The following is a 23,365-nucleotide window of genomic DNA, read 5'->3' as shown; positions in this document are numbered from 1 at the left end:
CAAGGCATCTGTTCCGTATGCCATCGGATCCCTTGTCCTTGACACAAAGTTGGGAATAAGGAAAGAAGTTGGGACTTTATATGAAGCAAACTGCTACATATCATGATATGAACCAATGAATGTATACATAATTTATTGAGTATTAGAGGCATATAGTACATAATATAGTAAAAATTGAATAGAATTACATAGTCGATAATAGGTCACATATATACTCTAAAATACCATCAATAAATATAACATATGGCACTTAGAACAGATAACAAATTGGTAAGCCTATGGTATATATGCCAAATTGTAATAATAACATATGAATATATAGATGACAAAAATTGGTTTTAAAAAACAGGTATTATGATATTAACAGATAAAATGATAGAACATAAGAGACTGACGTTGCATCACAGGAAAGCTCTACGCGTTTCGTGGTTAGTATACTACTCGTCAGGAGCAGATGCGGAGGTTGGATATATCTAGAAAAAATTACCAAAATTGGTATAGTAAACAAACAAGATATAAAACAAAAAAGGGGAAAGAGGGGGAGCAAGAAAGATCCCAATCACTCTTACCGATTTGTAGTATATGGGTAAAACTGTATATAGTGACCATAATGGATTAATGCTAGATATGGCGTCATCCCCGGGAACTGAGGCAGTATGACCTTGAGGCATGGCGGCAGCGCCAACAACCAGGAAAAAAGCATGTGGATAAAGATCATCAGTACTTCAGCTGTATTATATGCAAATGTTAATCTATGATAATGGTATTGCAGATAATTCCATAGAAAATCTGTGAAAATAGATAGTTATACAATAAGCTGATGATAGACACTGAGTGCTGGAGAAGAGAAGATAACACCCAGGTGAGCATGAAGAGTGAGTAAGGTAGAAAGGTATGTGTGTGGGTAACATAGATTAAACTGAAAAGAGTGAGACGGGGTTACATATAGTAAATCATAACTGAGCAGGTAGCCCATGAAGTACGGAAGTAATAGTGAGTGAAAGATAACGGCCACAAGTAAGTGTCCATAGTGGGTAGTGGCAGATAAAAAAGAAGATGATAAGTGGGTGGTATGGTATAAACCAGCCTGGTCATCTCTGATTTGGACCATTTTCCTTGGACAGACGCTGCTCCCAGGACTGCTCCCCAGCCCAGAAGGCTGGCATCTGTTGTTACCACCTTCCAGGTAACCAGTAGAAAGAATTTTCCTTTTTGAAGATTCTTGGATATCGACCACCAATTGAGGCTCTGACACACTTTGGGAGATAAACGCATTGGGAAGTCTATAGCTTGGACCTTTTTGTTCCAAGTTGACAGGATAATGTTTTCCAGCAATCTTGAATGAAACTGCGCACAAGAAACGGCCTCGAAAGAAGCCACCCTCTTTCCCAACAATTTCATGCAAAGTCGAACAGAAGGATTCTTCTTTGTTTTGATCAACTGTATCAGTTCCCTTATGGAACTGATCCTTTCCTGGGGCAAAAACACCCTCTTCTGAGCTGTATCTATGATCAGCCCCAAGTACTGCAATCTCCTTGATGGTTTTAAGGAGGATTTTTCTAGGTTGAGAATCCAACCTAGGTATTCCAGGTAGCTGACCAAACTTTGGTTTCAAGCAGGATGCCGATTGATCTATCAAGAGTAGATCGTCTAAGTAGGCTAATATGGTTATACCTTGAGCCCCTAACCTGGTTAAAGGAGGAGCCAGGACCTTTGTAAACACTCGACGTGCAGTAGCTAGACCGAAGGCAGAGCTACAAACTGGAAATGAAGATTTTCTACCTTGAAGCGTAGAAATTTCTGCTGAGCAGGGAAAATCGGCACATGGAGAAGCATCCTTGATGTCGATTGACCCTTGTAGGATGGAGACTACTGATCGGATTGACTCTATGAGAAAAAAACGGTATTCAAAAACCGGTTTAGATCTTTGAGATCTAAAATGGGTCTGACATCCCTGTTAGGTTTTGGAATCGTGAAAAAGTTTTAATAAAAACCCTAATCCTTGCTTCTCCAAGGGGACCACCGATATCACTCCTTGAGACAAGGGATGATCCAAAGCTAGAAAGAGAGACTTCTTTTTCACTGGATCTCTGGGAACGTTTGAGAAAACAAGGAGACGGGAACCCTCAGAACTCTAGTTTGTAACCTAGAGAAATTGAGGAAGCCACCCATCTGTCTTGACATTGTTCCTGCCAGACCCTTGAAAACTGTAGAAGCCTTCCCCCAACTTGAGCGAGCGGGGGTGCCCCTTCATAAAGAGGCTTTAGTATTTTGTTTTGTGGGTTTCCTTCCCCAGGTCCTCTTTTTGTCCTGGGACTAACCCTGAGGTTTACCTCTTGAACCTGACGGTGGAGGCCGTCATGACTGCCTGGAGGCTGATGCCTCTTGCACCGAAGAAGAAGCACGTTTTAAAGGAAAAAATGCTTAAACTTCTTTTTAACCAGTAAAGGGAACTTTTCCCATTAGAAATTCTTTGGATTTACCTATTCAGATTGTCTCCAAATAACCGTTTACCATGAAAAGGGAAACTGGCCAAGAGCTTTTGCATGGCGCTTTGGCTGAACAATTTTTCAACCATAGGATTCTATGCACATGTACCAGCCCTAGCATGAGCCGTGAGGCCTGGAGAATAGAATTTTTCATAGCGTCTACCGTAAAACACAACGCTTCTGATATCCCGGCCAAATCTTGGGCCTGCTGATCAGGAATAATCTTAAGTATCTCGATACACTGGTCCTTTAAGGACTGAGTTACTCTGATCGCTGCCAGCGCAAGCTGAACCTGCGAGTGAAGTATAGTTTTTAAAAAGGAATTCCAACTTCTTATCTGTTGGATCCTTTAGCATATGAGCATTGTCTACTGGACAAGTCAGGTACAGAGGATATAGCAGCGCCAACTGCTGGAAATCTCCATTTCTTATAGAACTTTTCCTCCGTAGGATAAAGTACTGAAAAACTTTTTTGGAGGAAAAAAACTTTATCTGGGTGCTCCCACTCAGAATACATAAGCTTTTTTAGCCATGAATGGATAGGAAAAGCATGAACAGATTAAGGAGGCTTTAATGAACCCAAACCAGGAGTGGGCTCATCGATTGACTGCGCTTATTGGCAGTAAACATGTTGAGCGGACCAATTCAGTGTGAGACTGTACCAACCAATTTTCCTGCGAACCTGATCCTTTCGTATTAGGTTATTCGGACATCAGCCTCTTCCTGGTCCCTTGAGAGAAATTTGTCATCTCTCGCTCCTTGTTCCTCATCATGAGGGTCCTGAGCAATGGACGGGGAACCGTTATGCTTAATCCCACTCTGGTATGCGATTAAGCATCAATTTTTTGCTCCAAAGTTAGAATGTTTGGAGTAAAAAACTCCTTAGTCATATATACATGGGTTGTAATGCTAAAAGCAGCTGCAACCCTTGCCCCTCCTGATGGCTCACTCTGACCAGCCATATTACTCTCAGGGGAGGATGCCATTTTTTTTAGATGGATCTAGGCTCCCTAGTGACTATAGTCTTTCTAGAGCCCCTTTTTTGAGGTGATTTTAACCTCCCTTCCGACCATAGCCCGATGCACAAAGCCGGAGGTCTGCTGCCAGCCGGAGGAAGAGAAAACTGCTGTTTCCTGGACACATCGTGGGCTCTCTGAGACGCATGAGACGTAAGTGCTCTATACAGCCCCCAGTGGTGACACATAGGCATGACAACATATACTAATTAAAGGAGACAATCATAAGAAAATTTTGAAAAATTCTTATAAAAACTCCACTTACCTTCCCTGCCGCAGGGTTTTCTGTGGTAAACCAACAGACCCAATCTTCACTCTTCACGGTGGGTTTCCTTAAACCTTCAGGAGCTGGGGATCCTCGAGGAAACCCACAATCCTGGACCTGCAATAGCACTTCCGCCAGTAAAACTTTATGGCCTTAATACCAAAAAGTACTGGACCCAGAGGGGTCCAGCTCTCTAAAAAAGAGAAGCGTTACAGGCAAGACCTCGTTTGTTCGGATACGAAGCCCGGGTACCATTCAATTTGGCCAAAAAGACACTTTGAACGGATCCGGCTGAATGGCTAGCCCCAGCAAAGATTGCTGCAGTGGAGCTCAGCACAGCACATCTTTACCTCGTGACCAACACCTTAGACGCGAAAAAAACTGAGGTACTCTCACCAGTGGGAAGGGTTATATAAAGAGTGCACTTTTTAATTTAGGGCATGCCAGTGTCCATCACCTGAAGGTGGCCTATAACCCACATAGTAACTACTATGGCTCTGTGTCCCGTGATGTACGATAAGATAATTATTTGGCACAGATTATGTGACTTTTGTGCAAAATGCTGGGCTTTGATATTTTCCAACATTTTGCACACCTTACTATAAATACCCTTCAACTTGAACAAATATTTAGCACATATCATAATTCAGTGTGAGCCAAATATCTGGCGCACCATCAAAAGTTTATTGGGTCCAGTGTTCAGGAAGTGACACCTTCACCATAAGTTATGGGGATTAAGAGAGGAGGTGGCCTTTTGCAGTCCTAAGGCAATTTCAGTCAATGTTCAATTTCAGTTCCTAGTTCACCCTAGAAACTAAAGTTGCACCAATACCGATTTCGGTGCTGATAATAAGCATTTGCACAAGTATCAGTACTCATGAAAATGCTCCGATACCTGAAACTGATACTCTCAGACTCGGTTCTTTAATCTGTCAGCGGGATTCCTCCACTGACAGCTGATATGTAAAAAAAGAAAAAAAATTCAATTATCGGTTGTTAAGGAGCGGGGCCGCCGCGTCCTAAGCAATCGATAACTCATTCAGCTGTCAGCGGAGTTCCCCTGTTACAGCTGAAGTATAAAAGAAGTCCGGTGTTTCGTCAGATTAGGCAACCCGTCAGAATTTGTAACGGAAGTGACGTTTCGTCGCCGCAATGTTGGTACACCCTGCAGTCGCCCACAGGAAAGATACAGTGAGAAGGCGGCAAGCGGACATCTTGTTACACCCAACTGGAATCCTGCATTTCGCACTCAGTAAACTGAGCTTATATAGTGAAATTCAGTAGTTAAAAATCCGTCTGTTTAGATGTTGAATTTTAAAAGTAGCGGCAAGCCTGCTGATCTGACAGGTTTGCTATTGTGACAGAACACCGCTGCTTTGAAAAATCAACATCAAAACAGTCTTACGCATTTTAAAATACTGAATTTCACTATATAAGCTCAGTTTACTGTTACTGTACATTGTTTCTTCTGATCTATCTTTCTGTTTATTCATTTACGAATCAAAGGCATAATCTTCGGTCTGAACATGAAGTCAGTTTAAAGGATATGTAAACCTTTGTTTTTTAAAACAAACATGTCATATGTACCTCCTCTGTGCAGTTCGTTTTGCACAGAGTGGCCCCGATACTCCTCCTCTGGGGTCCCTCAGCAGCGATCCTGGCTCCTCCTCTTCTCGAGTGCCCCGTCGGAGAAGCGCTCTCCCTCGGGGCACCCGTGTGGGCGTGCTCCCATGTCCTGCTGCTGCGCCCATTGACACAAACAGCAGGACTCAGCTCCGTCCCTGGCTCCTGCGTCACTGGATTTGATTGACAGCAGTGGGAGCCAATGGCTGCGCTGCTATCAATCTATCCAATCAGGACCCGAGACACCGGCTGGAGCAGGTGTGCTCGCCCCTGGTGCAGGAATGATTGGGCTCAGGTAAGTAAAAGGGGGGCTGGTGCATTACAAGAGCTTTTTCACCTTAATGCATAGAATGCATTGAGGTGAAAAACCAGGAGGGTTTACAACCCCTTTATTAAAGCAACCTATTAAAAAAACAAAAACTATTTTCGGTCTTATTATTGAAATTGTTACTCTGTATAAATCCTTATTAACCCTTAATTTACTCCTTATTCTCCTCCATTTATAATTTTGCTGCCGATTGGTTTTTGTTCACTTCTATTTTATAAACTATTAATAATTAAAACTTTTTTTGTTTGTTTTTGTGAGTGTACGGCTTGTATAACAGTGTAAATTTGCTGTCCCCTCAAAATAACACACAGCCATTAATGTCTAAACCGCTGACAACAAAATTGAGTACACCCCTAAGTGAAAATGTCCTAATTGGGTCCAAAGTGTCAATATTTTGTGTGGCCACCATCATTTTCCAGCACTGCCTTAACCCTCTTAGGCATGGAGTTCACCAGCGCTTCACAGGTTGCCACTGGAGTCCTCTTCCACTCCTCTATGACGACATAACGGAGCTAGTGGATGTTAGAGACCTTGCGTCCTCCACCTTCCGTTTGAGGATGCCCCACAGATGCTCAATAGGGTTTAGGTCTGGAAACATGCTTGGCCAGTCCATCACCTTTACCCTCAGCTACTTTAGCAAGGCAATGGTCGTCTTGGAGGTGTGTTTGGGGTTGTTCTCATGCAGCCCCAGACCATGACACTCCCACCACCATGCTTGACTGTAGACAAGACACATTTGTCTTTGTACTCCTCACCTGGTTGCCGCCACACACGCTTGACACCAGTTGAACCAAATAAGTTTATCTTGGTCTCATCAGACCACAGGACATGGTTCCAGTAATCCATGTCCTTAGTCTGCTTGTCTTCAGCAAACTGTTTGCGGGCTTTCTTGTGCATCATCTTTAGAAGAGGCTTCCTTCTGGGACGACAGCCATGCAGACCAATTTGATGCAGTGTGTGGTCAGGTGTATGGTGTGAGCACTGACAGGCTGACCCCCCACCCCTTCAACCTCTGCAGCAATGCTGGCAGCACTCATACGTCTATTTCCCAAAGACAACCTCTGGATATGACACTGAGCACGTGCACTCAACTTCTTTGGTCGACCATGGAGAGGCCTGTTCTGAGTGGAACCTGTCCTGTTACACCACTGTATGGTCTTGGCCACCGTGGTGCAGTTCAGTTGTAGGGTCTTGACAATCTTCTTATAGCCTAGGCCATCTTTATGTAGAGCAACAAATCTTTTTTTTAGATCCTCAAAGAGTTCTTTGCCATGAGGTGCCATGTTGAACTTCCAGTGACCAGTAAGAGAGAGAGAGTGATATCACCAAATTTAACACACCTGTTCCCAATTCACACTGGAGACCTTGTAACACTAACAAGTTACATGACACCGGGGAGAGAAAATGGCTAATTGGGCCCAATTTGGACATTTTCACTTAGGGGTGTCCTCACTTTTCTTACCAGCGGTTTAGACATTAATGGCTGTGTGTTGAGTTATTTTGAGGGGTCAGCAAATTTACACTGTTATACAAGCTGTACACTCACTACTTTACATTGTAGCAAAGTGTCATTTGTTTAGTGTTGTCACATGAAAAAAATATAATAAAATATTTACAATAATGTGAAGGATGTACTCACTTTTGTGAGATACTGTACGTTTCACATTGAAAAAAGCGGAAGAAAAATGGAAGAAAAAAAAATTTCCTTTGTAAATAACTTTTCAATGCTTTTTACCATTGCTGACAGCTATAGTGTAAACAAAAATGCTGTAGTAGGTACTAGCAATTAATATCGAGTACTAAAAAAAAAAAAAAAAAGTATTGGTACTCGTAAAAAAAATGGTGTTGGTGCATCCCTACTAGAAACCCCTAAAAAAGTGTTTTATTTACAAAATTCAACAGATGAAAATTAAGGGGAAATATGCCTGAAAAATTAAAACCAACTTCGCCATCACATCCAACAGCTGGAAAGCTGCAATATAAGTTGATTTTGGTACTTGGCTAGATACATTAACAAAAAACAAAAGACAAGAGGAATAACCGCATTCTAAATAGTATGAAGAAAAAAAAATCAATATACTGTATAAATAATCGCACGCGCTTTCATAGTACACTCTCCCTCACCATAACAATATTAAAAACCTGATATACTTGTGGGAAAAGAAAAAATTGACAATTGTCAATATTCTCCTGGGAGATCCTATTCTATGGATAACAATGCTAATACAATATACCAAAAAATGTTCCTTATACATAGTCAAGGGGTTAAAATGTGCTGAGCCCAGACGAGAGGTTCAATCACACCCCTCTAAATAGAAAACACCAATACTATTTGCACATGCATTAGCCACAAAAGTGAATAAATCAATTAAACACGGGTCTCTCCTAAAGCTGGATATAAAGCATCTAATCATAGAATTTTACTGAATGGCAGACCTTAAAACCATTCATACATGATGACCGAAACAGCCAGCATACATATGGCTGATGAAGGTAATATGCTGAATACAACCTCTCAGATATTAGATAATCCTTAATAAGCCACTAAACATTGAATACTCAAATATATGTAATATTTCATCATGTAAAACACTTTGGGGTTGATTTACTAAAACTGCATATAGGAGCAATATATAGCTTATTTACTAAGTGTATACTTAGTATACACTGGAGGGCAGTTACTAATGCAAGGTGTTTGAAGCAGAACTACAGCCAAAAACAACTTAAAGAGGGAGTCCACCTAAATCCACCTAAAAAAAAAAATATTAAAAGCCAGCAGCTACAAATACTGCAGCTGCTGACTTTTAATAAATGGCCACTTACCTTACTTACCGACGCCGATAACCCGCTCGATTCTCGGCAGCTGCCGCCGCCATCCTAGGTGAGGGAATCAGGAAGTGAAGCGTTGCGGTTTCACTTCCCGGTTCCCTACTGCGCATGCGCGAGTTGCGCTGCGCATCGTAACTGGTCCCCGCTATCTCCTGGGACCTGTGTGTTTCCCAGGAGACAGCACGGAGGGACAGGAAGAGGCATAGACTCCCGTGGGAGTCTATGCCGGAAGTGGATGAAAATACCTGTCTTAGACAGGTATCTGCACCCCCCTCCCCCCTGAAAGGGGCCAAATGTGACACCGGAGGGGGGAGGGTTCCGAAAAGCGGAAGTTCCATTTTTGTGTGGAACTCCGCTTTAAAAAAGAAGAGCCCATTATAAGACCAAATAACAAAAACAGATTTTGCTGCAATAGTCAGCTTCAATACAGAGATTTCCCCAACTGTACTTTTGTCTGCCACTAGATGTCCTTAGTTTGATGGTCATCATCATTTAACAAACTTCCTCTAGGCCCAGGTTGTCCTGGACACATCCCAAGCTTGTGACTGGACAGTGAAAGGAGAAGCAGCACAGTGTTGAGCTTTTCTCTCCGTCACTCTCTCTCTTCCTATCAGCAGGTTTCTTGTCAGCACATGGACTGATTGGCTGCTTGTGCTGTTTCTGCATCTCACATGCCAACTTTGCTATGGGGGAAGATGATTACACTAAAACTTGTGTCTTTTATATCTGTCTAGAATTTCGTTTTAAAGTGGTATCAAACCCAAAACCAAAAACGTAAGATATTACAGCTTAGCAATCGTAAAATGTGGTGGCTGCATTCGTTTTCTTCTTGGCCTTTTTCCTTCTGTTTTCACCTGGTGATCTAGCCAGTAACACACCTCCTATATTACCATGTCCCCACTCCAGATGAAGGAGCCCAGCAGCATTGTCAGTCGGGGGGGGGGGGGGGGGGGGGGCGAGGGGAGTGTTAGATGTACTAGCAGATTTGGATACACTAACAATCTGAAGCTAAACTCCAGGTTCTGTCAAACGGTCATGCTAGAAAACCAATGGCTGCAAGCACTGATCAGTGTATTTTGACGTGGGGGGGGGGTTCCCTTATCAGAATACAATGTCAGAGTGGGAGAGATCCCTGCATCAACATTTCTTGTGCCGAAGTGAGATCTGCCCGTTTTTAATTTTTTGCTTAATCCATGTCAGTGGCAAATTGTTTATCTCAACATTGTTAATGAATACAAGCTTGAATGAAAAACAACAGATCTATTGGCTGAATTACCAGTTGAAAATAAGGGCAAGAAAAGCCTAAAAAAGCTAATGCAGCCATCATATCTAAGAATTAGTAAACTGCAATATAATAAATGTGTGCATTTGGGTTTAATATCACTTTAAGCTGCTTACCATATATGAATAAACAATTTCGCATAATCCCCATGTGCAGACCACTGTTGTTCTCCGATTTGATGGGCATGGTAAACACAGGCACCAAAGATTGCTAGAAGGTGGATGGGTCCAAGGGGACAGTGATACTATACAGTATGCATGTATTGTTTACAAAAGGTTGGAGGTGTAAAGTGAGAGAGGCTTAAAGAAATATAACAACATTTTTTGCTGTGACTTTCTTACCTGGTACTGATAGAGCTGTCTCATGAGTGGGCAAGATATGAAATGATTCCTGTGCATAGCCAACACCAGAGCTCCGCTGTGAGGTGAGCTAAGTAGAGCTGCAATTGCCTGGAGCAGCCGCACTGCAATTCCAGTCAACTGGGTGTTTCCCTGTCGGATGCGAGCCAACTCATGGCCCAGTGCTTGCTGTAAGGCCAGAGATATTGGTCTCGGGTTTGTGTTCTGCCATCGCGGGTCTGGATTTAACGGGAATAACTGGAAGAGAACAGACCATCAAGATTCCAGCATTACAGTGGGAAAAAAATAGAATATTTTAATGTATCTGACAAATGGTTATTCTGAAAATGCGACATACAGGAGTAACTTGTCTTGTAGTAAGAGTTACCACCTGTTTGTTGAGAATTTAAGAACTTGTCTAATTATATGGATGGATGCCATCAAACTATAATGATTTTTAAATCAATTGTATTTTGCCTTTTATGAATGTTAATGGCATATAAAAAGATTTTATTTGTCTGTCACCGATGGAGACATTTCCAATCGTTTCCTACCGTAAAATGTGGTAGGAGAAAACCTCCATGATAGGGACAGCAATTTAATTTGTCAGAGCCTCTATAATCCCTCATTGCTCCATCCAAAATGAAGCTAAAAGAAATCACGCTAAATCACATACATATAACCATTTGCGTCAGTCAATGTCCACAATCTAAGTCTCTTCCACACTAAAGCACAGAAAAGGGGCAATTTTGAGAGGCAGCTGATTAACTAACCAAAACAGTTTAGATACTTACAAGTAGATCCAGAAAACTCAAGCATACATGGGAAGACAATGCAAACTCTTATAAATGTGAGATGTAGCTCTAAATTTTAAAATTTCCAGGAACTTGGTCCACTCACAAAAAAAATAGGATTTTTCCTACAGCTTACCTATAAAATCCTTTTCTTGGAGTACATCACGGGACACAGAGCAGATATAATAATTACCATCTGGGTTATACGCCACCTATAGGTGAATGGACACTGCCACACCCAAAAGACAGGAAGTCCCCCCTCTATACAGGAATTACCTCACTTTTGTAGCAAGCAATTCCCAAAAGAGGGGAGGGACTCCTGTGTCCCGTGATGTACTCCAAGAAAAGGATTTTTACAGATAAGCTGTAGGAAAAATCCTATTTTCTTTATTGTACATCACGGAACACAGAGCAGCTATAGTAATTACTATCTGGGATGTCCCAAAGCAATGCCCCTGAGGGGAGGGAGACACCATCATAGAAACTGCCACCAAAGAAGGACCTACTCTACTATTTGTAATACGCTGAGGCCAAAGGCAGTATCTTCTACGTGATTGACATCGACCTGGTAAAAACCCTGTAGATGTATAAACAAAAGACCAAATAGTGGTCTTGTACACCTGGGCCACTGACACCTGATTATGGATGGCCCAAGATACTCCCACTCCTGGGTAGAGAATCTTTCCCCGGATAAAAAAATGAGTTGTTTGCCATTTAAACCATAGGCATCATTGATAAACTGGCAGATCCACTGCTAAATATTCAACCTGGATGCCGCCTGCTCTTCCTGGGCTCTTCTGGCAGCACAAATCAGGATTCCTGACTTGTGCCGACAACTCAAGCAGACCCTGAGCGTCTGAACTACCTCTAGAGTAGGTAGCAATATTTCTCCTGCCGACTGTGGATTAGGAGAAAAATAAAAGGCAAGACACTGTCCTGATTCAAGTGAAAAAGTAGAAACCACTTTAGGCAATAAAAATGGATGAGGACGCAACATCATCTTATGATGTGAGACCAAAAATGGCTCCTTGCATGAAAGGGCCAACTCTGACACTCCACTTCGTGAAGTGATAGCAACCAAAGAAGCCACCCTCTGAGATAAAAGGACCAACAGAATCCCCCGGTTGGTTCAAAAAGTGGCCTCTGCAAGGACAGTCAAGATCAATTCAAGTCCCATGGACACAAGAATGGCCTGACAGGCGGGACTGTCCAAGTTACATGCTGTATGAGGTATAAAACAAGGAGTGAGAAACAATTGCCCCTGGAAAAAAAATGGATAGGGACGAACTCTGACCCTTAACGGTACTTAAGGCCAAATTCCTTTCCTCTAGCGATTGGAGAGAGAAAAAGAAAATCTCGCACCCACATATTTCTGCGGGTGCCATTTCCTGGCTTCACCCCAGGTAAAAAAATATATATATTTTTTCAAGTCCTGTAATTGAAGCTCCCCGAAGCTGGCTTCCTGGAGCTCAACAGTGCTGAGATACAGGACTCAAGACCATCAGGTCCCGCTGGACTGGGAGTGTCCAAAGGAGCAACCCCCGCAAGACTCGCTATGCCTGTGCACCAAGCCCCCCAGGGATAATTTGGCCAACACTAATATCAGTTACCACCTTACGGATTCTTCGCAAAAGATGTGGCAGAATCCCCGCAACGGGGGGGGGAGTCAAATAACGGAGAACCAGACCTTAATGTGTTACCAGAACATGTACCCTTATTGGCAGTGGGACTCTTGTCCCGGACAACCCTGTCCCAAACTGTTGTAGAACTTGGAATCTAGTAGATTCCCCTGTAGAGTTCCCCTTGCCACTACCCTATACCTGGAATATGTATTGGCGATAGAGTCAGCACCTGTACTGTCCCAGACAAAATGTGGTACACCTCCCTGAGTCGCATGACCTCTGGTGCCACCCTGGTGGTTGATATATATATATATATATATATATACATACACACCTGCAGAGGCATTTCCAGATTGAACCTACAACAGGTTTGTCCTATAATCCAGAGCAAGACATACTGGTCAAAAATTCCAAGCTATTGGACAGTATTCTCTCCTGTGGAGACCAAGCCCACTGAACTGTAGCCAGCCTCAAGTCAACTTAGTGAGACTGGCATCAGTGGTTATTTTCCAAATTCCTGAAAAGGAAGACTATCAAGCACCAATTTTTGCTCTGCAACCCCCGGAAACATAGCCTTCCGGCACTGCAATGCCTGGATCTTCAAGTTCCAGACAGAGAATGAATCTCTAGCAAGACCTGGAGTAGGGCTGTATGTAGAGAACGTGCTTTGACCTAAACACAGCTTACTCCTGTAGAAATATATCAAAGGAACCCCTGGAATTGACTGCTTCCTGAGCAAAGATTATTGAGGTAAAGAGTATGGAGGTGTTTTCAGACGCTTTGAGAACCCTCCGGAGCTGTGACCAACCCAAAGGGAAGATTCACAATAAAAACAGATTTCCACTGCAATTACAGAAATCTTTGATGAGCCTGGAAACAAACCGCCACACGAAGATGTGCGTTTACAGATTATTATGGCCCCCGAAATCTACCTCTTGCAGAGAGGTCATCACTGAACAGTCTAGCCTGTTTGAAACAGAAGGATGTTCAGCGGCTTGAGATCTTAAGATAGACCTCATGTCCCTATTTGGCTTTGGAACTGCTACCATTTAATTGTCTCAAAATAATGAGCCCATAACTTCTGCTCCAAGAGCATATGCAAGGCAAAAGACTGACGACTCTGTGACAGACCCAGACAGTCCCAAGAGGTGCACTTAACCTATCAGATTTCTGCCAGCTAAAGATGGAACAAACCACCTCAGAGACTGCCCTAAGATTTTCTTGCCCGAGATACTCTCAAAACCCAGCAGCCTCAGATGCCTCCCTCACCCAGGTGGGGAAAGCTCACAGCTTCTGTATTCTCGGGCAGTCTCCGATCTATATACTAACCAGGCTTGATCCTGCTTAGGCTTCGATCAACCGAGATTAGGCATGATCAAGGTGATGCGGCCACAGTCTGACGAAAAATGAATGCGCCAGGAAACGCTGCAATGCCAAACACCACAGTGGTTCAGATGCACCAGACACCACTGTCCATTGGGAGATATGGACACCGCCAGATCCTTGAACCTGAGAGCGGTGCCCCTGTTTCCCCCGGCTGCCTCTCTTTTCTGGAACTATTTAACTGGTATAACAAGAAAATAATGCAGCAACTATATTATCCAATCTAATATACAGTCCTCCCAGGATGCAGGCCTAAAACAATGTTGGTTTATGCAACCCCTTAGGTATGCAAACATGCAGGTCTACAAGTATTCTTGCCATTCATGCATTTATGTATGCAGTACAAGGTCAATAAGCACACACGCATGTACCCCCAGGCAAACAAGCACCCAGGCAAATAAGCCCATATGCATGTAGTCCTATGCAAATAAGCATATATGTATGTAGTCCCAGGAAAACAAGTACATATGTATACAGCTTAATGTAAATAAACATACGTATGCAGTACAAATGAAAACATGCCAGCATGTGTTTAAGCAATATGCGTTTATGGAAGCATGCGCTTATGCAAATATGCATTTAGGCAAAATATGAAAGCATGCGCTGTACACACGCATTTATGCAACATGTGCCCATGGAAACAAGCATTTTCGCAATAAGCAAGCATGCGTTTATGAAACGTGTTTATGCAACATTACACAACACGTATCTATGCAGACAAGTATAAACACGCATCTTTATGCAACCATGTATCTTTATGCGATCATGTATCTTTATGCGATACAGTATCGTTATGCGATTAAGTATCTTTATGAAACCACGTATCCTTATGCGATCATGTATAACCATGTATATTTAAGCAAACATGTATAAACATGCATATTTATGCGATCACGTATCTTTATGCGATCATGAATAACCACGTCTATTTATACAAACATGTCCAAACATGCATCTTTATGCAACCATGTATCTTTATGCAATCATGTATAACCATGTATATTTATGCAAACATAAATAACCATGCATCTTTGTGCAACCATGCATCTTTTGCAACCATGATCATGTATCTTTATGCAAACATGTATAACCATGTATATTTATGCAAATATGTAAAAACATGTATCTTCAGCAACCGTGCGTTTCAGTTAGTTTGCAAGCAAGCACCTGCTTAACTGCAGTTGGCCCCATACTAGTCCTGCACGATTTAGCCAAGCACATATGCACTATACTGGAGATACAACTCCTTAAAATGCACCCATGCTAATGTTTTTCCAAACGCGTATATTTAAACATGCATTTAAGCAACAATTTTGCAAGCATGCATACTACGTTGCATCTGTCTACAGAGCAGTCAACAACACTTTAAGGTGAACTGCTAACCATCCAGGGATGTATCAACTTACAGTTATACAGTCCCCCGGATAAGCAGTTAATATGCAGCATATAATCATGACTTGTCTTCACACAGTTATCGCTTAGTAAGTACTCACACTGTTAGTATCCATGGGCTGCTGTTATGTCTCCAGAGGTCTACTGAACCTGTTGCCACATGGCATGGCCGCCCTTCCTGCCCATATAAAAATAGGCCATACCCAGCGAGCCTGTGCCCTCTAGTGGCTGGAGGAGAAACAGCAGCCCACATGAGTAAGAGTACATCGCATGATTAAACAGCACACTGCTCCCAGTGGTCACCGGGAGGACAGTCAGACCTCTTTTTTTTTTTTCAAAAAAAGGGAAACTGCAAACAAATGCAAACTTACCATTCCTACCGCAGAACTCTGAACATAACAGGAGTCCAATCTTCACCCATTATGGCAAGCTTTGTCATAAAAGACCTTCAGAGACTGGGTCCCCCCTTAATCTGGGGTCCACTCCCCTGGACCTGTATAGCACCCTGCAAGAAAGATCCTTTGCAGGAAGCACTGCAAAGGGTTCCATTACGCAGGGTTCAGCGCCGTAAAGGGTGCATTACAGGCAAACCTTGAGGAATCTTCTCTCCTTCCAATGAGGCTCGTGTACCATCCATTTTGGCTGACAGCTTTTTCTAACGGATCTGATTTAAGTCCATGATTCCTAATAGAACCGTCCAGACCTCCAAGTATGCTCCAAGAGCACATGTATCACATCAGTGACCACCATCTTACAGACACTGGTGAAAAAACTGAGGTACTTCATGTATAGGAGGGGTTATATAGAGGAGGGATTTCCTGTCTTTTGGGTGTGCCAGTGTCCATTCACCTATAGGTGGCATATAACCTAGATAGTAATTACTATAGCTGCACTGTGTCCTGTGATGTACAATAAAGAAAGTATGTTTAAAGCTGCTGCCCACTTATTTGTCAAAAAAAAATCGTCTTCACACATGGTTTATCCTCACAGGGGTTTGTCAGCACCACACCAACTCAAAAATCAAGTATTCTAGCTATGCAGTTAGCCATGTTGAGCGTTACAGGCTTTTTGCCTATTCAAGCACAATCTCTCTCTCTGCAAAAAAGCGACTCGGCTCTCTTTCCACCAGACATCAATCTTGTCAAAGCACCTGATTACAGTCTATATCAAGGTGACGTGCAAAGATATCTCTGTATGTTATCTTGGTAAAGAGGGCTGTCATGCCAAATGTTTTTGTATTTTGCTTGCTGATATGAGACCTGGATCTACAGTTTGTATACTGCCTATTTGTTGCTGCTGGACTAACATGGTATCTGCATTTAGCCTTGCATCCACACAAGGTGTGCGATATGATCTGATGAGCTTTCCAGGGTTAAACTGGCATGGACATGTGCTCCACACACAGGCTGATCCTGCAGAATCTAAGCCCACAGGAGAGAACAATGACGAATTGGAGAACACTCGCTCTTCTGGGCAAAACCAACCTATCTCCAGTCAGTAACAAACCTATTTAGTGACCCCTTCACTGCTGAAACAAGCTCTCACTCTCAACCATCAGTAACTAAATCTTTGCTTCAAGCCGCAGGTAGCCCTGTCAGCACCATCCAGCTCGATAAACAAAACAAAGTTGCTGGGTGGAAAATTGTTTGTCTATCAGTGACTGAATTAAACCAGATGCAGTTAGTGCTTGGGTATTTTAACAGCTGCAGATGCCAGGTGTTAGACAGGGGAGATGCCTCCATCAAAGCCGTTTAGAATGGATAACTGGATCTATTCGATTGCTCTCATTCAGCCTCCGGGCTGAAAAAGAGAAATCTATACGTATGTTGCTAGCCTTAGTGACAGGCCATTTGTCTGTCACAACAGGAAGTGCCAGAGGCCCCAGAGCTGCAAGCTGAAGGTTCTACAAACTGAGGCACTAAGCTAATGTGCTGACCGCTGACTACTGGAATTTAGGTATTTTAGGAATCAAAATTCCAATATTATATACCTAGGGAGAATCCGAAAGCATTAAAAAGCAGATGTCATCTACTTTCATTAAAACCTAAACAGCAATAAAATAATTGATATAATGAAGGAGCATTTTACCTGCAGGAACATTCCAGCTAAGTCATCCTCTGGACCAAGCACTGGGATCTGGGTGAGACCCCTCGGCCGTACCTGTCCTTGGGGTGTTTCACTGCTTGGCTTCCTTTTAATCACATCAGTACTGTCTGTAAATTTAAAGGACCAGATGAATAATATAACATTGATACAGAGCAGTCCAAAATGTGAAGACACAAGATTATAAAACCATTCCACCTGTAAAGAACGGTCTAATTTTTAATAAACTAGTTAGGATCAGCAATCTTTTTTCTTCAGGACACCAGGGAAAGATCTGTGTGTCATTGAGTAGTGCTTGTTTTATTGTTGCTTACACAATACAAAAATATGTGTTTGAAAAAAAAAAAAAAAAGGTTAACTCGTATTAAACCATAATAAACAATGTGCATCAAACACTGTAAATGATAAAATATATAAATGTCCAAAGGGGAAATAATGAAAATGATGACTGTCCACATGTATCCCAAATCATCTCACAGACAAGTGTGCCAGTTCCCTCACAAGACAGTAATGATCTCCAAATGATAAGAGATCAACAGCGCAGGAAAAATCCAATTGGGGGGCCACAACTCAGGATACCACTGACTCCACCTCTTCCCAGGTCATTCACTGGTTATCCAAAGCCAGCAAAAAAGTTAGAGAAAAACAGCCAAAACACACCACACCAGAGATCAATAGCGGGTGTACCACATCATATGTCACTGGCCTCACCCTACGAGTATTTTGTCTGGTGCAACGGATTTCTTCAGGGTATAAAGAAAGATAAAGAAGGGTGCTTTATAGGTTCATAGTGTGGCCCTATATAGCACCTTGTGGCTGACTAGACGCTTTGCACCAAGTGCTAAGGTGAGGTAGGATCAAGTGCCTGAAGCAACATTACAGGCTGTCCTCACAATATGGGTTCCAGGTATGGATCCCAAAATTTTACCAAGGTTGCACAACTCCTATTTGTGGTATTAGAAGGCAGTGATGAGTTGACAGAAGAATTTGAAGATCGAATAATAAAGAAAAAAAATGTGGTTTAAGCTAAGAATGATTTCTCTGTGAAGGAAGAGAGGTCAATCACCTTAAGACACTAGTAAAAAATGGAGGGCTCAAAAGGTGGAGTAGGGTTATATGGGTGACGCCCAGGGAGCGTGTTCGAAAGCTTTGCTAGTGTTCAATCACCTGAAGTTATGAGCCCACAACCCAGGGTCTATAAATACTTTGCCGGTGCCCTGTACTGTACGATTAAAATAATAAATTACATTTTTTTTAATACCTGCTTTCAGCTCTACGTTAATAAGAGTACATGGTTTTTATTGGGGGCAAGTTTTGGTTATAGTGAAGTTTACCTCGTGTGGGTGGTATAGAGGCTGTCAGCAGACTATGAAATGTTTGTCCTCCTGTAGCACCTCTTTCATGCTGAACCTCCACTAGATGCGCCATGTAATCTGCCAGAATAGAAAAATAAACTTCAAGTAAAAACAAGACATACTTGCTAGCCATTCAATATCTGGGTGTCCTTGCATGACACTGACCATTACAAAATACCACACACTAAGATAGAACTAAATTAATATTGAGAATCCAATACTCACTTTTATCCATAATATTTTGTTCCAAGGACTGTGGTTCATGGGAAACAGCCTGGTCTAGGTACTGCAGTAATTTACTCATACTGGACACTGGGATGCCAAAAGACTGAACGAAGAGCAGGAGCTGCTGGGGCTCTAAATCTTGTAGCGCTGAAAATAAAAGTATCATAAACAAAAGTAGGTTTCATATCACCAGGTTGAAATTGTAGGTAAAAGCACAGAAAAATCAAACATTGAGCGCTTACTTCCGGTGGTTTTCCTTTCCATAAATTATTTATTATTAATTGCAAAGGGCTTTTAAACTTGCTAGAAAATGTGACTACTCCAAAAGAATCAATTCCCCAACACAGTTTCCTCCCTCCTTGCACAACATGGCCCTCTCCCCTTTCGGGAATGTCTGTGCTGACACAGCACCTCCAAAGCTTTTTTAGCCACACTTCTATGGATCACAGGAGTGCAGTTTGTTCTGCACTCCTGTGATCCGTTTTCAGCTGACAGCAGACTGAAGCCCGCTGTTGGCTGACATCACAGAGCTGGTCCAGGCTCTGTAAAGATCCTGACCATATTGTTCGGTATCCGCCCAGAAGCCTGGATTGGCACTGGACTCAGTCTTTCAGCGACCCGCTAGGAGCCTGAGCCAGCCCCTCCCACCCCTTCCACAACCTGGTGCTCCAGTGAGCACTGAAGGAGAAAGGAGAGAGCAGAGAGCCAGTGACTGTCTGCTCAGAGCAGAGTGGGGAAAACTAAGCGATCAGTGGTGTTTGATCGCTCAGTTCTCATTAAAGAGCCGGCGGGGGAAAGATACAGCATCGGATCGATGCTGCATTCACCTTGGTGAGTATAAATGTTTTGTTTTGTTTTTTTTAAACTTAAAGTTTTAAAGTGAAACTAAACTTTACTATTAAAGTGGCAGCAAACTCTACCAATTTTTTTTTTCTTTGGGCCCACGCAGGTTTATGACATTATGTGCTAGTATTGCACCACATACTAGCACATTACGACAGACTTGCCTTTTAAAATGATCCCTCCAGCACTGTGCTGTCACCACTGCTGGCACTTCCATCTTCATGCAGTTTTCTATCCAGGTTCACACTCTCCTGGGCTTGAAATACCAGGCCATGATAACACCACTCCCACATTTGTACACACACAGTGTGCCCTAAATGAAAGGCTACTGCACATGTTCTAGTGTATAATATAGTCAAGGTACCTACAGGTATAAGCTTACCTGTAGGTACAAATTTATAACAGTTTACTATTGCTTTAAAAAACTGGGAGCAGGCAGCTTTTTCTAGAAGAAGAAACATGCAACGTCTCTTCTGCAATTTTAAACACTTACCCACCTGCTTGTAATAACTCTTCTAATAACTCAAACCGAGCTACGCATTTGCAGCTCAGCATGTAATGCCAACAATAACTCCCATGAGCATGTTGGGGATAATGTCATTCCACTACCGGCCAATCAAGAGGCTGAAAACTCGGCAGTAGCAGGGGGAGAGAATTATGGTGGCCAGTAAGAGATGTAACCGCTTAATCGCTGGATGGTGGAGGCATTTCTGTTTTTTTTTTGTTTTTTTTTTTCAATTTTGAAGTCTCACACAATCCTTTTGAAAGATTTTTGTAGAAATTAATGGTATGACAATATTCCAGATGTAATTTATTGGGTATCATACCGTCACACAAGATAAAATATAAAGCTCTAGTCTAACCAGATAATGTATTATACTGCCAGAAAAGGAAGCAACCTACCAGCATCGACAAGACGAGGGACCTCAGAACGAATCATTCGGAGTTTCAGCCAATCAGGGAGCAGTAGGGCTTCTTCTGACGTGTCCACTAGAAATGCAGTTGGAAGAGGCTTCTTCTCAGGAAACCAGATGTCCAGCAATAGAAAAAAATCATTGTGACCTGTCAGGAAATTGAAACACTTCTTTAGTTCTATGTGGCCACAGCAATTCTGAAAAAAAAATAAACTATGGTCCCACAGTAATAAGAATGTGCTGCAGCACTTAGCTATAATTTTCTCTTAGCCCCCCTGCAAATTTGCACCTGTTGAGCTGCCAGTGAGATCCACCAAATGCAGCTCCTTTTGCGATGTGACAATGATAATGCACTGCTCCTTAATTCAGAGCCTGCTTGTACTATCAGTGGGATTTTTTTTCAAAAATGCTGCAGTGGCTGTAGCTGTCAGCATTGTAACTGCTGATTCACAGTGTTGCCCACTGCTTTCTGGGTTGCTGAAACTATCCCACTGTAAACTCCTGCTTCCAGGGATGGGAAACATATGAGACGCAAAAGAAGGCGGCAAAAGAAGAAGGAAAAGCAAGTTTATGCACCACATAGTAACTGGATTTGGTACTTTTTAATATTTACATATAGGAGCCATTAGTTGCACTATATTGGCAAATTCTACCTCGAGGAGGTCCAAGCGTCAGAAGAATGACCATGGCATGAACGACCAGGATGTGCATCGTTGCAGTCTCTCCAGTAACCCAACGCAAGAAAACTTGATCCTGAGACTCAGACTGTAAACAAAAAAACACAAAGATACCACAAACACCATGAGCAAATATCCACACAGTATCCGGTAGGAATACACGTCTTACTGAGAAATACGATTGTGCTCTTGGTCAGGATTGTTGGGTTTGCAATAGCTGAACCAATCTTAGATGTCATGCGCTTTTTATTTGATTTTAGAGATTATTTTCTATTCATCATTTGAACCAGTGTGTGTGTGTGTTTTTTGCACTCTAGCCCCATTAACTCTGTAATGCCAATAATGATGGGCTCAATATGGGGTGGTGGTGCGATGTTGGTCTATTGAGTGAGGTGGACCCACATCCCAAAATTCAGGGAGAAATGGAAATTTGATCCTCTTACGGGACTTTAAAGGGGACACCTACTCATGAGTAATAGAGTATAATAAGGAGTGTAATAGATGTAGGTTTGATTGCAAAAGTTTAGGTGTTTATTGGGGTAAGGATTCGGGTAAATTGGGGGTACAACAGATGAGGCATAAGGTACAGGATACAAGTTACAAACATGGAAACATGGCAATACAACATGCAGAAGATCCACAATCATGGGACTCCAGGTGTGTATGGAGCACACACCCAGAGAGTACCCAACGCATTTCGAGATAAACTCTTCCTCAGGGGTGTCTGATAGGGATCAGCAAGCACAGAGGTATGTCATATTATGTTGCTTGGAAGGCATGTATTGCTGCATTGTATCCAAAGAAGCACTCAAAAGAAAGGGGGGGTTTGGTTTGTTGGGGGGATAAAAAGACACACCACTGGACTTCCACGGACCGCTCGCCCCCAGTCCACGTCAGGCCCGTGACACCCAAAACCCGGCGGGGCGGCCTGAGAGAGAGAGAGAGCTCCCCAGCAAAGGGCGCCACAGAGCCACTGTAGAGAAGAGTAATTCTAAGTATGCTCCAATCTGGAGAGGGCCGAGAGAAGGCCCATGCAGGCAGGAGACTGCAGGTCTCCAGAGGGAGGTTTTTTTTTCTTATTTCTTAAGGTCCGGCCTGGTGAGCAGGTGCAATGGTCCTGTATGCTGTCCCAGACTGTGTGCATCCAATTCCCTATGAGGGTAGCGGTGCCCCAGGGGGGTGATGGCAGTATGGGAGCAGTGGAGATGAGTGCTCCAACAGGGGGTCCAGGCCAGGAAGTCCAACCTGGTGGTTGTAGCAGCGGCGTGCAGCGATGTATGGCAGAGGGCCATGTTTCCATGTTTGTAACTTGTATCCTGTACCTTATGCCTCATCTATTGTACCCCCAATTTACCCGAATCCTTACCCCAATAAACACCTAAACTTTTGCAATCAAACCTACATCTATTACACTCCTTATTATACTCTATTACTCATGAGTAGGTGTCCCCTTTAAAGTCCCGTAAGAGGATCAAATTTCCATTTCTCCAATAATGATGGGCTCGGGCATGTCTGAAATCCCACATGCCCGATCCCCCCCAGGAAGCCGTCACTGCACACGGCTAATCACGGGCAGTGAGACATTTCCCGATCTGTGTAGCTGCAGACCGGGAAATGTCTTATTGCCTGTGATTAGCCAGGCGTGTGGGATTTCGAATACGCCTGAGCCCATGTCTAAATGCCAACTGTAAAAACACCACAATAGTAGACACATCATTCACTTAAAGAATAATGTCCGCCCTAAGACTGCAAGCAAAAAAATAAAAATAATTTTAAGGGGAAAGAACAACGTATAGGAAAAAAAGGCTGTATAATCACTAATTAAACTAAAAGGCTTAAAGTGGTTGTGAAGAAAGGTGGAGTATCATATTAATGCATTCTATGCATT

At 42.7% G+C, this 23,365-nt stretch overlaps 1 protein-coding gene across 3 annotated transcripts in view; it reads right to left on the bottom strand.

The window, feature by feature from the left end:
• Window positions 1–23,365, bottom strand: part of INTS1 (integrator complex subunit 1) — a 249,954-nt gene that overhangs the window by 112,896 nt on the left and 113,693 nt on the right. For all 3 annotated transcript variants that reach the window (XM_073636747.1, XM_073636748.1, XM_073636749.1), the window contains 6 exons: window positions 21,454–21,565; window positions 20,790–20,948; window positions 19,044–19,190; window positions 18,798–18,896; window positions 17,449–17,573; window positions 10,173–10,427 (listed from right to left, as the gene is read on the bottom strand). In XM_073636747.1, coding sequence (XP_073492848.1) covers window positions 10,173–10,427; window positions 17,449–17,573; window positions 18,798–18,896; window positions 19,044–19,190; window positions 20,790–20,948; window positions 21,454–21,565 — 897 coding nt within the window. The remainder of the gene's footprint in view (window positions 1–10,172; window positions 10,428–17,448; window positions 17,574–18,797; window positions 18,897–19,043; window positions 19,191–20,789; window positions 20,949–21,453; window positions 21,566–23,365) is intronic.

The sequence above is a fragment of the Aquarana catesbeiana genome, linkage group LG06, assembly GCF_042186555.1.
Source record: "Aquarana catesbeiana isolate 2022-GZ linkage group LG06, ASM4218655v1, whole genome shotgun sequence".
In the NCBI taxonomy this organism is placed as follows: Eukaryota; Metazoa; Chordata; class Amphibia; order Anura; family Ranidae; genus Aquarana; species Aquarana catesbeiana.
The sequence above is the reverse complement of the archived record's forward strand: the minus strand, read 5'-3'. Positions and strand labels throughout refer to the sequence as shown.